Source organism: Copadichromis virginalis, linkage group LG18, assembly GCF_057382275.1.
Source record: "Copadichromis virginalis isolate Kocher_CV1m ecotype Utaka linkage group LG18, C_Virginalis_male_GT1.1, whole genome shotgun sequence".
Taxonomy (NCBI): domain Eukaryota; kingdom Metazoa; phylum Chordata; class Actinopteri; order Cichliformes; family Cichlidae; genus Copadichromis; species Copadichromis virginalis.
The window spans coordinates 3,301,525-3,317,222 of NC_140635.1; the positions used below are offsets into that span (position 1 = coordinate 3,301,525).

The 15,698-nt window shown below is 44.5% G+C and overlaps 1 protein-coding gene across 9 annotated transcripts in view; it reads left to right on the forward strand.

The window, feature by feature from the left end:
* The window catches only part of dnaaf11 (dynein axonemal assembly factor 11), a 45,428-nt gene that overhangs the window by 21,341 nt on the left and 8,389 nt on the right, over positions 1-15,698 (forward strand). For 4 of the 9 annotated variants that reach the window (XM_085440118.1, XM_085440111.1, XM_085440119.1 and 1 more), the window contains 4 exons: positions 863-958; positions 1,313-1,407; positions 9,649-9,801; positions 10,170-15,617. In XM_085440118.1, the coding sequence (XP_085296244.1) occupies positions 863-958; positions 1,313-1,407; positions 9,649-9,801; positions 10,170-10,245 (420 nt within the window). In that variant the 3' untranslated portion in view covers positions 10,246-15,617. Of the gene's footprint in view, positions 1-862; positions 959-1,312; positions 1,408-9,648; positions 10,033-10,169; positions 15,618-15,698 lie in introns of those variants that run through there. The other 5 variants (XM_085440114.1, XM_085440116.1, XM_085440117.1 and 2 more) reach the window with 3 other exon arrangements.

Below are 15,698 nucleotides of genomic sequence, written 5' to 3' on the forward strand. Positions count from 1 at the left end.
CCTCCACAGTGACGTGAGCACTGATCACATCACTGTCAGTACTGAAAAAGAGAAGTTAGTCATTCCTGCTGCAGATGCGGTGGACTCAGTTTTTCTCACGGCTGCAGAGAGTCCTGTGAAGACTTTTCTCACGTCTTCAGAGAAGACTGTATACAACTGCAGCCGTCGTTTTCAGCCCCAGATGTTGCTGCTTTACATTGACTTCTGCTGCTTTAAGCCTGGTTAAACAGCTGTTTCACCACACGATGAACTTTTTTCCCTCATGAATTCGGAGCCCTGCAGCTTCTGAGTTCTTCTTCTCGCTGCCAGACTCCTGAATGTCATGGCTGCACTTCAAGCTGTTACAGTGTTTATGGATGGCTGTTGTGTGCCAGAGGTCGTCCTGATTGGACGGGCGGGGTGATTTACGCAGTGATACATCAGTCCGGGCTTTCAAAATTCGTTTTTAATACAAACTCGTTGAGAAGAGCGGGGAGAATTGACTGGAGGAGCCATCTGTGAGGAGTGTATATCACATCAGACACGTCTCACACTCTGCAGCTGAAGAGTTTTCCTCCTTAGTGTGGCTTTCCTCACATTCCCCCTCATAATCAAATTGAATTAAATGAAAAAGTCCAATTTTATGCCCGATTTGACGTCCCACATGCTTGATTCTGGTTTCCATAGGCTTCCTCTCCTGTGATTGATCGCCACCGTTCTGTTTTGGAGCTATTCTGGTCACTCTCTCTCGAGTCCTTTCTGGAAAGCGTACCTATAAAAAGACCCGCTAATGATTAAAGTCATTTGACACACTGGGATGGCGTCGGTGCCAGATCAGCGCATTAATCTTACTAATTAAAGTTGTGAATAATTTACTCTGCAGATATTTCAGGTGGTTCTGCCGGCCGAAGTGAAGCCCGACAGCTCGACGGCTCAGAGGTCCCAAAGCACCGGACACCTCCTCCTGACAATGCCCAGGGTACGTACAGGTACACGTCACACCTGAGCCAGGTACGGGACGCTGCAGCAGGAAGAGGTTAAAAGGCTGCTGCAAAACTTCACAGAGAACTTTTGCTTCTTTGGGATGTTTTCTGAAAGGTTGGGACGCTTTGTAAAAAGTCAGATTACAGTGATTTATCCTGTTACAGTTTGAGCGCTGATGATTGACTGTGTGTGGACCTACGACTGTTCCCTGTTCTTTTTTCACTTGTTCCTCTGAAGATCAGTCGTATTAAACTCAGAGTTTTAATAAAGAAACTCTTTACTGCGATCGTAAAGAGTTCAGAAACCAAAGACTGAAAGCTGTTTGTGTCGTCTTTTTCTTCTTTTTCAGGCTGAAGGTGAAATCAAAGTGACGAAGACCGTCCCACGTCCACCCAGAGTGCGTCAGAACAGACGCAGCGGCGGCTTATCGGAGGATGATCAAAGGTAGCTTCAGTGCACAGAGCTCATGATCACACATCCACACACTGTTGGACAGGAAGGAAACAAATATTAACCTCCAGTTTCTTTTTAATAATCTTTATGATGATCTAAGAAAGCAAATGCAAGGATGGAATAAGACATTAGAGATAAAGAGACGTAACTTTAAGCACCGCGACAGATGAAAACAGAAATTCAACCTTTAATCTTTGGTGTAAAGTGCAGCGCACATCAGCGTTTCACAAACTGAGGCCACGCTGGGGTGAAGTACTTCTGTGAAGGTAAGTTAGTATTTTTAGAGCACGTTTGAAAAACACCTTTAAGAACCAAAGTACGTCAAACGGCTCAACATGAAGGGCAACAAGAGACGAATACAAGTACTGAACATCTGCACGGTGGTGTCTGCAGGCTCATGTTTACACGTGACTTTATTAAACATCAAGTAAAAGAAGAGATTTACCAAACAGCTCCTCCAAAATAAAACATGTTTATCATCGGTGAAAGGTCTGGACTGTGCTGTTATAATAACTGCAGGATGCCTTTTAGCTTCCTAATGGAAATAAAAACATTATTGCCTTAGTTTTGCTGTGTGACTGTCCAAAGATTTAGATCACCATTAAACCAGATGCTAAAGATTCTCAGCAGCCGACTCAGTTTGCGAGTGTCAGAGGGTCTAATAGGCAGGTTTATCTGTCTGTCATCAGCATAGAAATGAATCACAGCTGACAGAAAGGCAGAGGTCAGTCTGCACATACATCACATGTAACGTATGTGCAGACTGACCTCCTTTTGTCCTGTCTTTCTTCCTTCACCCCAAACGGTGGTCAGCCCTTCCAGAGCCTGGTTCTGCAGGTTGTTTCTTCCTGTTGAAAGGGAGTTTTTCCTTCCCACTGTCGCCAAGTGCTTGCTGATACACTGTATTGAGGTTTTCTCTTTAATATTGTAAGATCTTTACTTTGAGCACCTTGAAAAAACTGTTTGATTTGTGATTTGATGATTAAGTGAAATTTAACTGGGCATTAGTTTCTTAAACTGCAGGAATAATGTTATGTGATACATACAACTTTCTATTTGTGATGGTAATAGATGATAAACAGTCAGAAATACTAGGTTTATAATACTATTAGGGCATAAAGAGGTGCAGCCTGCAGGCTGGTCTGTGTTTGTGTGAAAGAAGTCGAGCATTGTTGGCTGTGGTGTTAGTCTGAGTTTGGCCTCGAGTTTAATACGCACATATTTAAACACCTCTGGCTCATCAGGCCCCCGTTGCCCTGATTACAGATGCCTGTTGTATTTTAAACACTGAGCGTGACTCATTTTATCAGCCGTGTTCATGATGGCGCTCTCCCTGCTCGATGACCGTGTGCTGGGCGGAGATAACCTTGACCCACGCGGCATCATTACACTTGGGAGGAAGTGAGGAAGAGGATTCTCCACAGTGAAACGTGTCTGTGCTGCTGGGCTCATATTTAGCTGCAGGCTGCTGAAAACAGCTGCTGCAGACCACCAAACTGTGAATGTGACCCAAATCCCACTCTGAGAGAAAAGAGCAATTACAATTATTTTTGGTTGAATTTAAACCATTTTTGTCCTTTGAAGCACTTGGAGCTGGTTTGGCTCACCATTCTGGTAACATACCGCTGTTACACTTTTTAATCATTTTATATAAAGTTAAAGGAACAAACCTGAGTCAGCAAACACCTTTTTCATATCTTGTCTCTATTTAAAAGCCTCCAGCTGCCCTCAGACAGCATCTGCATCCCCCTCCTGTGTTTCTGTCAGATAGTTGGAGACCCTGAACTGCAGGACTGTTTGTGCTGTTTTCATGCAGTTATCTATTAAATAATATGACTGTTGCAGACTATTTGAGAAGCTTGTGCTTCAGTAAAGATCATAATCATATACATCAGGAGGAGAGCAGGTGTATTTTTACTTTCAGTATATGAGAGAGGTGTGGTCACGGCTGAAATATACACACATGTATGTTTCAGTTCTTTAAGGTGATTAAAAATTCTGCCCTTCAGTGTTTGTGTGAGATTTAAAAATGAGGAGAGGGATCGGAGATGTGGCTCCAACAGAGCAAGATGGCCATAAAGGTCCAAAATGTGTGTAGATCATCTTTTATATACAGTCTATGTTCTGGTCAAAGTTGTGAATTTGTAAACGTGCAACTTTAAGAGTCAGGAGAGAAGATTTGGAGTCTTTGTGTTTGTCTCATCTTCACTGACTGAAACATGAACGATCAGCAGCTCCTCTTCCTCTGTGAGGTGATGAAGCTCTCACTGAGGTTGAGCTCAGCTTCACCTCTTAATGACCACATTAGTCTGCAGAGCCGTGTAACTGATCCCCCGCTCCCTCTGCATGCCTGGAGGTGTGCTCTTCACCACGCCACCATCATCATCATCATTACTGCTTTATGACAGAGTCGCTTCCTGTCCTTCATCTGTCCCCATCAAACTCCATAAAGAGTCCCAGTGCAGTCCTGGACTCTCGATATAAATGCTAAGGTGACAAGTGAGCTCCGCTGCTTCCTGCTGACTTATTGCATAGTTTCGATATGATAAGGCGTGACCTTTGACCCCTGGGCCTTTAGATTCTGTATTCTGCCTCGGGTGTGCGCGGAAATTGATCTGAAGGCCCTGATCGGGTTTGAAATGGATTTTCTTGATGGCACGAGGCAGCACTAAGTGTAAAATAGACTCAGACATAATCTCAGACCCTCGGCTCACAGCGCCATTGATAAGTGGATCTGAAAGGTTAAAGGTCAAGGTCACCTGGAAAGCCCAGTCTGGGTTGTTATAGTAAACTCCCTGAGGTTACATTAATTGCAGATAAACAGAATTAAAAATTTTTTTTATCTCCCCTCAAAAATGAAGTAATCAGTCTAACAGCTGCTAAATTACTGTTTATTTCCCAAAATCCAAAGTTCTGATTTCCGATCACGTAAAGCAGAAAAATTTAAACTCTTGATAATTCTCCACCTAATTTGGCAAATAAAATTCAAACATTTTAGGCACCCCAGTCAAGTTGGTGACCTTTGACCCTTCCACCTCACCACCTCTGACCTCGTGACCAAACTTGGCAGGAAACTTGTTAGATGATGTGTGTGGTGTTAGAACCCTGTTAGATGTTCCCAGGCGGGTAATATGGCGTGCTCTCTGCCTCAGTACCCACGAGGACCTCCACTATGAGTGACCAATGACAGGAAGCCATGTTGGACTTTCTAACCAGGCCGGGCAGAGGAGGCCCGGGACTAGCAGCTCCATTTTTATTTCTTATTGTTCTCTTTCTTTCATTACAGTTTTAAATGTATTTACTGTGTTCGCAGTTCAAGGAAAGAGAAGAATTTCCTTTCTATCCATCATTGAACCCATAAATGGTGAATCTGGACTGTTACCAACTGAACTGGGTCCCACAAAGCCCCCAAAATCAAAGTCTGGAAATTTCTAGATCAGTATTTGGGAGGGTTTTTTTTTTTTTTTAAATATTTAGGGTTGTTTATTCTCTTTCACATCCAGGCTGAGCTAGTACCTGCACTGATGCAGAGGCTGACAGCTCTCTGATTTAATCTCATTTCTAATTTTCTATTCTTCTAAAAATTGCTTCTAATTGAAATCTGTCTGTTTTCCATATTTGAAAAGAGGACCATCAGCTGTTCATAATTCACGTTAATCTTTTTATTAAAAAAACAAAATAAAAATAAAGGCTGTTTGTGCACAGCGGACTCCAGACTCTTCTAAATGTGACACTTACAGTTTTCATTTCAGTGAGGCAGATCTCTGTCGGAAAAAAGAGTTCTGGAGTAAAGGTTGTTCCTCTAAATCAACCTAATCTTTTAATGAAACCTCTCGGGGCACTATGCGCCCATATCTACATGACATGGACTTCCACAGCCGATAGGTGGGCATATTAAAGTAGATCAACCTTCACGTTCAGCTCTCTTTTCACCACAACAGACCGTCTGTCGCTCTCATCCTTCATTATTCCAGGACTCTAAGATATTTGAACCTCTCCACACGGAGCCGCTCAGAACATCATGGACACTTCTGCAGTACCACCTCCAGCCGAAATGTTTCTGTCCCACATTGAGTTTACCTTTGTAGTTCAGCACAAGGCTTTTAAAAACTGGCTGTAATGTGTGTTTGCAAGCGATCCATTAAAGCCTTTGAATCTGCACTCAGGTTTAAATCATATTTTTGTCTTATCAAAAAAGTCCACATCAGGAAGAAGCTCGGTATCTGCGCATTAACCTCGTCTCTCTGCGTCCACGTGACTCGTTTAGCCTGGTTCTTATCTTAACGTGAGCCGATGGGGTTCAGATCAGACCCGTGACATCACCTCACATCCACTCCAAAACCTAATCCTCTGTGGATCGCAGACACTGAACAGAACCCGCTGATGTTGTTACTGTGGCTGAGTACAACTCAATTACATCCCCATTACCGAACTGAGAGTGATAACCCTGCAGGAACTCCGTCCGATAAAAGCTTAGTCATAGTTATTTTCCTGCAGACTTCATCAGCACTCAGGTTACTCTGAGAGCTCATGAACTTCCAAAGTTTCCTGCATTTCTACTCGGTTCTGCAGTATTCACATCTATAAACACTGTGCTGAGGCGTAACGAGGTCTAAGAAAGTTTATGAAAGAAAAGTTGATGGGAGAACACGAGCACACCTGTGCACAAGTCTGACCCATATGTACAAACATATTTGAGACACACGGTGAGGCGCTGACTGGAAGCCAAACTTGAAAAATATGAAACCTTGTTTACAGAATCAGACTGGAGATGAATTGGTTTGAGTCCCTCTGTGATCAGTTAAGATATCACAGTATCAGACGGTCCCCTATCGACGTGGCATTGGTGGGGAGGAAGAGCTCCCTTCTAACAGGAAGAATAATGTGGCAGAACCAAAGTGAGGTGCAGGAGGACTGGTTGGGGGCGGGGTGGGTCAAAAAAAGCAGAGTTAAAAAATGAGGGAATAAAGCCAAACTAAATGAAAACCAAAAATATTCCAACACGACACAAAACAGCCGACAGCTCTAAGTCCAAATGCAGATTCACTGGGCGTCTATAAGGGAGCTGTTATTTCCCAGCAGCTGCTGTGACTGGTACGTCACTGCTGCAGGATATTGTGCATGTGGAGCTAAGCAAAGGGGAACTGTGACAGAGTGGCATTAAGTTCTTCCACATTATGATCATATTTTTCCAGGTTTGGTTGTTGATGGACTCTGGAAACATCCTGTCTTACAAACCTGTTTGACCACAATATCAAATGTACTAAACGTTCATTTCTGAAATTCGACACGCTTGCTTTCTCTGTCCGAGGTTTTCCTGACGCGGTGTGTTTTCTCTACAGTCCTCTGGCAGCTTTATTCCCCTCTTAATAAACAGGCGGGAGAATGCAGAGAGTAATGAAGGGGCTCCTCGTCCTCCTCCTGCGTCCTTCTGATGTTTATTGTCAGCTGCTGTGCAGAAGATTAAATTATAGTAGCAACGCTCTTCCTGGAAAATTTTACTAAAAGGAAGCCTAATTATTGGAAGAGCATACGCTCCACACTGTGGACTGGATCAAGAGGAGACCAGAATTTGGGTCAGTTTGTGGTATTTTTCTTTAAGACATTGAGATTGTGTCTTTTAATCTTTCTCCTTTCAGTTTAACATTTATTTGTAGGTATTATAGCACGGTGGTTAGCACTGCTGCCTCACAGCCAGAAAGCCCTGAGTTCAATTCCACCATCAGGCCGGGCTCTTTCTGTGTGGAGTTTGAACGTTCTCCCCGTGTATACGTGGGTTCTCCAGCTTCCTCCCACAGTCCAAAGACATGCAGTTAGTGTGGATCGGTTAACTGGAAACTCTGACTTGCCCATAGGCGTGAATGTGAGAGCGAATGGTTGTCTGTGTGCTACAAAATACAGAACAGAACTAGTTATGAAAAACAGAATTCTTCAGACAGCAACATAAAGAAGGACTTTTGCTTTGCAACAGTCTCACAAATAATGCAATTCAATTTTATTTCATCCATATAGCACCAAATAACAGCAACAGTTGACTGGAGGCACTTTCTGTTGTAAGGTAAGGACCGAACAGTAATACAGTAAAACCCCCAAAATCAGACAATCCCCTACGAGCAAGCACCTGGCAACAGTGGGAAGGAAGAACCCCCTTTTTAACAGGAAGAAACCAGTGGCAGGTTGGGGAGGGGTGGCCATCTGCTGTGACTGATCGAGGAGGATGGGAGGAGAAAAGGCACAATGTCTTCTACTTCACATTTAAGCAGGGTGATTCCTCTGTGCACTCCAGCAGCACAGCAGCCATGGCTAGGACTTTTATTGTGAAAGGGAGAAAAAAATCAATTTGTGCACACACGAGTGGAACAATTTAGCATCAACTGGTATGTCAGATTAACCCAGTTGTTGAGTGTCATTGTGTGTCTGTGTCCCCACGGTGACGTGTTACATTGCGGTTAATTCGACAAACACAATCAGAGAAACCCCCGGAGACGGTTTGCTGCTCACAGCACATCTGACCGTGAAGCCGGCGTCCTATAAACTGATCTGATGGGTTAATGGACTTGATTGTTGTAAGATGGAGGAGATGAGTTCAGAGGAGGAGCTGGATCATTTCGGTTTGATGGTAACAGATAATGTGGAAAATTGACCCCCGGAGATGAATTTATGGATGCTTGAGTAACAACACTGAACACAACAGTAAATAATGAACACATGAAGTCAGTTTGTTTCCACAGAATATTTCTGATACACAATGAACATAATTCCAAATATTACAGTAAACTGGTGACTGATTGTAACCAACTCCAGTAAAGTTGAACCAATAAAATAGGTGAAAAAAGGTTTATTAACTGAGCGTCACGTGCACTTTGCACCATCGATCACATCCGTGCGAGCGCTCATATTGATGTTTTACATTAAATCTGGGAACCTGAGTGTTTCTGCGCAGCATCAGCACCAACGATGGCTGATTTATTCTCCTGTTCTCATAAAGCTTCTCAGAACTGGGAGCTGCTGCTGCTGATTCTGAGAACTCAGATATTTTCTGTGAATTTCTCCTCACAGTGAGGAAAACTATCCTGAGAAAGAGAGAAGTTATTCACAGAGAACCCAGAGGTCAGAACCGGAGGAGGTAGGAGGACTTTTACAGTTTCTTTAGCAGACACGTGAAGGTGATGAACTGCTACGTGCTCGATCGTCAGGGATGATGGTGGTCTGTCCCAACTGCACATACGCATCACCCTCACTTTAATCCTGATAGCGGCTGGTGCTTCGTTTCTTGGTACAGTCAGGAGTTTTTTCTGTTATCGTTCTTATTTTCTTGCTTTTTGGTGGGTTTACCTGCCGGTCAGCTGCCACGCAGATTAAAACTACCAGCGTGGGAACAGCAGTGACTGCTCAGGTGAACCAGGCCGATGCTTTCAAACAGCTTGAAGGTTGAACTGATTCTTTGAGGAAATCATTTTCTTTTTGTACGTTTCATAAACTCTACATTTTGCTCTCCTTCCTGCGTCCATTTTCACTAAGATTTAAATCTAAATCCAAACGTTGAGCATCTTAAAACCATGTTCAGGATTTTCCGATATTCACTATAATGACTCCAGACTTACACTGACTTCCTGTAAGACTCCCGTGGATATTGCTGGAGAATCCTAATGTTTGAGTAAATCCTTTTCATCCACCAGCAGCTCTGTTATTACAGTCTGAGCTTCGCCCTTTTTATTAATTACTTCGTTTTTTTAATTAAAGCGTCACCACCTTATCTCTGTACGAGAGGAAAACGTGTTTCCTGACACAGAGAAACAGGGCACGTCAGTTTGTGTAACTGTGCGTGAACATTTCTACACTCACACACTGCATGGATCAAATGTCTGGGTCACCTCCACATTACACCTTCAGGAGCTGCTGGGCCTCAGAAACATCCCGTGAAGCTCCTGGTGTGCCGTCTTTGTGCTGATGTTAATGCCGGAGGAGGTTTGGAGCTCTGCAGGGATTCATTATAATAACAGTTCTCACAGCTGATCCAGCAGTGAAGAGAGCATTTCAACAGCTGAGCAACACAGTTAAATTCATTGACCATCCTTTGATAAATGTTTGTAGAGGCAGGCTGTTGTTTATTTAATGTATTAATGAAGGAGGAGTGGAGGAGGCCAAGGCGCTCTCTTTCTCTACACCTGTGTCTTTCACGAAGCTCTTTTACTTATTTAAGACCTTCATAATTCTCCTTTATCTCGACAGGAAAAATAACGTTCCCGAGAGGCTCGAAGTCGACCCGAGCAAGCGCACAGCCGTCGACCTCGCCAACATCGTGCCACGCCAGATCGCCAAAGAAGGGCCGATGGAAACATCCAGACCGGATCCACCAGCCGCCGAGGATCACTTCTCTGAAGGGTTCGTGGACGACCCTGATGTCCCCCCACTCATATAAGAGTACAAGGATGAGCTTATATAACACTCAGACTGTATGACTGGAACAAAGAGACGGTATATTTCCTTTAAACGGACCTTTAGATTTCCTCTGACCTGCAGATGTGTGCAAATGAACCACTGCAGATTTCCTGATGTGTATGGTTCAGTCTGCAAACCTGATGTCTCAGCATTTAATAAATGTCCTTACCACCAGCCTTAAACACATATTAATGAGACACCTGGACATGAATTCAACTGGACAGTTTTATTGTTGGTACACAAAAAGTAAATGTAATTAAAGCTGTGAAGAGGCAGCTTCCACTCAAACACATTTTCTGCCCTTTTTAAAGCAGCTGTAAAGACGACATGGCCGATCGGGGGAAGACTCTCTGCTCGTTACTGCAGCAGGGCGAGGCCGAGAGCTGAAACGCTGGCACAGCTTTACTGAAGCAACGCAACATCACACTTCCTCACTATAAACATCGTTGTCTAATTCTGTGTCTCCTTTGAAATGATGCATTTGTTAAAAGCCAGCCCTGTTAGGAGGGATGAACAGAGAGACGCTGCTGCTGGTCTCCCTCAAACCCTCGTGTAGATTTCAGCCTGAAAATCAATCGTCTGAGTTCTGCCTGTGGCCTGGTTGCCGTCTTGGCTGCCGTTGTGCGTTGCCCTGCTGTGTTTTCTCTTTTTTTGTGATGCTCCTCCTCAAAGCTCAGAAGCTCGCTCACTCTCTGCGCCCGGCTTTGATCAGAGAGCCTCTGCTTTGTGCCCGGAGGACGCCGGTCCAAGCATATTCTGAAGCTTGTTCATCTCTCCTTGAAGTCTCCTGGGTCTCTGCTTTCCTCTGAGTTGTCACCCCAAAAAGCTCGGAGGTAACGACGACTCCTCCTCCTGGCTCTGAGCGCCATTACAGCCGCAGCGCCTTGAGAACTCATTTTGGCGTTGGACCATTTTTCCTCCCGACAGCCTCGCTCGTCTTTTATCATCCAGCCTTCTATATTTGGACGCCGTGGCTCGAGCCATCTGGGAGATTTGGATGTTTGTGGTGCGGCTGCAGGAGGAAAAGCCTCTGTGATGCCATCTTCGATTTGAGTTTTTAATATAAGGACTTATTGTTGTTCAAACACATGTAAACTGCAGCGAGCAGGCGCCTTTAATGAGCCTCCTGGACCACAGTCACCACACTTAATCATAGGTTTTGCTTTTATTTCAGTTCAAACTGAAAGGTTTTTATGTTTAGGTAACGATATAATGGATTTCTTATTAAAACAAGTAACTAAACAGCCAGTTCACAGAACACTTTAACATTTTTATATCATCGTTTCTTCCTGAAGTGAAAACATGAATATGTTTACTGGGTTTCCCTCCAGCCAATCATCATCCTGCAATGAAATGTTTCACGCCGCTGTTTAAACATTGAAACACGACAGCTTGGAAAGTTTCCACATTATTTTCCTTCGACCCAGATCTGCGGTCTGTGCTGCACTCGCGTCTGCTTCGCTTCATTAATTATTGATAAATGAGCTTCCCTCTCTGTCGTGTGGCTGTGCAGATAAGACGTTTTCTGTTTGTGCTCACTGTTTTTTTCCTGTGTGATGAAACAAACCAACACCACCGCCGACCTCTGAAATACGCCCTCGAGGTTCAGGTTGCTGCGAGAGTTTCGTGCGTCAGTGGCAAATGCTCCATTAGTCCCATTTAACAGCTCGTTTAGCTCCTCGTCGTTATCACGGCTGAAGCGTTTCAGTGTTTCTGCCTCTCCTGACTCAGGTGTGTTGTGGTTAACTGGTGTTCGATTGGTGGATGCTTCCTCCATGATGGAGGTCTGAGGCAGCGGTCAGCTTCTTTCCTTACTCTGTTCCTCTGTCTGTATCATTGCTGCTGCTGCCTGAGCCTAAACCAGGTGAGCGTGTTCAGGCTGTTATCCGTCATCACTGCAGGTAAAGGTGTTCCTGTCCGCTTTGACTTCCCTGCAGTGAGAGAGGACACTGCACACTCGTTCACTAACAGCTTGTCAATAACACTCTAGACACGCCAGAAATCACAGTCTTTTTGTCTATTTTACTCTCATTTGGAGCAGAATTTGTAAATGAACCTGGAAATGATTTAAATGAAATCTGAAACTAACGAATGGCATCATAAACTCATGTGGAGAGAGTTCACAGAGGTCATAAATCACGGGAGAAATCAGGTCATTTTATTTTTAATGCTTGCCCTTCATTTTCCAGCCAGAAGAGTCGCCCCCTGCTGGCCATTAGAAAGAGTGCAGGTTAAGGATTTTCATGAGGTTGTTGTCATCAAAGTGAGAAATAGATGGAGATAGATCAATAGCCTGATAGACTACTGTAAAAATGCTGGAAAGACAAAATGCCAAATAATCAGGCCCCATCTTATCCTAAAGACCTCGTAGCACCATATGACCCCATCAGAGCTCTTCGCTCTCACACTGCAGGTTTATTTGTTGTATTTAAAAGTAGAATGGGAGGCAGAGCCTTCAGTTTTCACCCCTCTTCTGTGGAACCAGCTTCCAGTTTGGATTCAGGAGACAGACACTATCTCTACTTTTAAGATTAGGCTTCAAACTTTCCTTTTTGCTAGTTCGGGCTGGATCAGGTGACCCTGAAGCATCTCTGTGGTTATGCTGCTACAGGCTCAGGCTGCTGGAGGACTTCCCATGATGCACTGAGCTCTTCTTCTTAATAATTCTTCCTCTTAATAACCTCAATAATTAAAGTACATTAAAGCTGTACTGTTATAATAAAGTAAATGTACTAAGTTACACCACTGAGTCGGTCACATTGGTTCACGTTGTTCGGCGCATGAAGCGGGGCGGGCTGTGGGGCAGGCTGTGGGCCTGTTTGTTGTTTTTTAGTCGTACAATCTGAATTATGAGCTCGTGCAGCGCTGGATTGTTTGTGACAGAAGTAATTGTTTTTTTACTGAGCAGATGGCTTTTAGCACTGCAGATGTCAGAGCTGCAGATTATAGTCAGTCTACCTTTAGTATTGACCTGTGGAGTGAATCTGTTTAAGAAGAGAGTTGTTTTTAGCTTTCACCTCCTTTGCCTGCGTGAACCTCCCTCCTGTTTAAACACTCAATCAGATCAGAACCAGAATGAACCAGATTTTCTTGCCGTCTGATTAAATTCAGAGACACAAGAACCCGTTTCTTATCTGTCCGAGCTCCATCGATTTTTGTCTGTTGCCATGACAGCGGACGGTCCCACTCATTTTGTGAAAGCAGCACCGCCTCATCGCTTTGACCCAGGTCAGACGGTACTGACTCGTAACGCTCGCCGTTTCCTTTCAGTCCGAGCCATCAGACTTCCGATCACACTCGTCTCTGAGCGGGAAGAAAAGCCTCCAGTTGTTTTTATTCGTCTCCTCAGGTTTTCTTCTTTTTGCTGTATTTTATAAGTGCTACATGTCAGGTTTAAGCATTTCAGCCTCTCTGAACTCTCTGCTGCCGAGTCCACTCAGTGCTTCGTTGGTGATGTTATCATGTTTCTCCTTTCACAGGCCGTAAATAACAAATACAATACAGTGAGAAGAGTTTACAGCCAGAAAACTCAGATATTCTGGCACAAATGTGGCTCACACCTGCAGCTTGACTCGGCGTGCCACAGATCCACCTTATATGGCAGATGTCAGGTGTGTTTATACCACATATACACTCTCCACTTTTTTGGTATATGTGTCCAACTGCTCGCTAACACAAATATATACTCAGCCGGTCACATGGCTGTGCGTTTGGGTATAAGGGCATGGTCAAGACGACCTGCTGAAGCTCTCACTGGGAGGTTCCCACAACCATCTCTAAGGTTTAAACAGAACAGCCCCCCGAAAGAAGGGGGATACACCCAGTGAGCAGCAATCACCCCAAGCCTGTTGGTATCCTTTATTTATCCAGGTAAAGTCTCACTGAGATGAAACTCTAACTCAAATATTTAGATGTTACATCCATGCTGAAGAGCATCTCTGAACATGCAACACATCAAACCTTGAAGCGTGAGAGGACCACAGTGGAGGAACACCCTGGAGGTGGTTGCATCTCAGCTTAATTACTCCATCCAGTCACTCTGCGGGGTTACGTCCTCGCCGTGCGGCTGCACGCAGAGCCCAGGGACCCAGCGAGGAGACTGGATCCCTGCTGGGCAGGAAAATGTTTGGTTTTATGTGGCACTGGTCTGAGAAGACATTGGCCTTTCCTTCTTTGGGTTCCCTCCCTCTTCGCCTTCTTTCCTCTCTGGGATGAATAATTTACTGGTTTCCTCCCTCTCGCCATCTCTGCGCTGCAGCGAAGGGCTGATGCAGAGCGGTGATGCTCGCTCTGCAGCCTGTGGGAAGCTCTTTATTATCCCGTGAACGTCAAAGAAGGAATCTTATGAAACTCTCCTCACGGGAAATGTTCTCCACTTTTCTTTATTTCCAGTCATACGTGTGCTGTTCCAGTGGTGGATGCTCACATCAAACATGGTCCAAATTTCAATTATTGAGGTTACATTTTGTATTGAGACAAACTCTCTAAGCTCTGTGCTGTTCTTACCTTCTGTTTGTGGGGGGCAGCCAATCAGAAGACAGCTTCCTTGAAGGAGGAGGAGCTAACTGAGCTTCTTTAAGGCAGAGAGTGAGCTGCTTTGATGGATCCAAAATAATCTCAGGAGCAGCTCCAGGTGGAGCCTTCGTCTGATGGACTCCTCTGGGTGGAGGAGCTGCGTTATGCCTCTATATGTGTCCTCCACACTCAGAAGCCACGTGGTGATTTGTTGTATTTATCATTTATGCTGAGTCGTGAATCTCCTGGACCGTGACTGAAGCTCGGAGCTGACAGACAAAGTCGTTTTTCACGGCGGTTTGATTCACGACGACCTCAACTGAGCGAGCACTGAATCACACGGCGGCCTCACGTGTTCGCATCACGGAGGTTAACGCACACCAGAGCACCATCACCTCTCGTGGAAGGAGGCGCGTCAGTCGGTTTTATTACTTAGTGACATTTAATTTATGTGCTAATGAAAAGTCTACAGCATATCCCTCACGGATACAGCAGCGCTTAAAAGGATGATTGTCTGCTGGTGGGAGCCCGCTCATCCCATCCCCGAACCAAACTGGGTCACAGAGTTCGTGGAAACTTTATCAGCAGCAAAATGAAGTGAGACATCAAAGTAGAAACAGAAAATTTATTCTGTGAGACACGTTTAAAGTGTCTGTCCATTTCTCAGTCTTATTTTTATCTCTTAGAAAGCCAAACGGCAGCTTTTAGTTACAGCTGATTGGTTTATTAAAGGTGGGCGTGGCACTCTGAAGCCGGTGTTCACAGACATCAGTGAACGCTCAACATCAGTGCCGCCGACTGAAGCTGTTGGCCGAGGACACCCAACCCCACCCTGTCGGTGAAGCACAGGCCTGGATCAGGAGCATGTCCACAATGAGATGAGCGCATTGTGGTCATAAAGAGATGGAGATGGTCAGCTTTTAAACGATGCTCAGCTGCTTCTAAGAAGGCCAAGAAAATATCTCCACAACTTTACAGCACCAGCCTGAGCCGCTGGTCCTACACCGCAGAGATGATGAAGTTACTAACAATCCCAGTTCTTCTGAAAATAACCTAAATAAATTTATACCAAAGATAAATCTGCTGGCAGCTGACAGTCATTTTTATCTAGCACAGATTTTCCCAATATGTGTATTAACCTCCAAACTGCAGTTCCTGTGATCTCCACTTGAGGCAGTGAGTCAGACCCTCAGAGTTAAATTGTCCAACTTTACAGCAGAAATAAACGTTTTTTGGTCTTTGTATCTCATCTCAGCGCCGTAATTTAAAACAACAACAGTCATCATTGTCCACATAAAGCTAAATAAAGTGACTCTGCTCAGTTT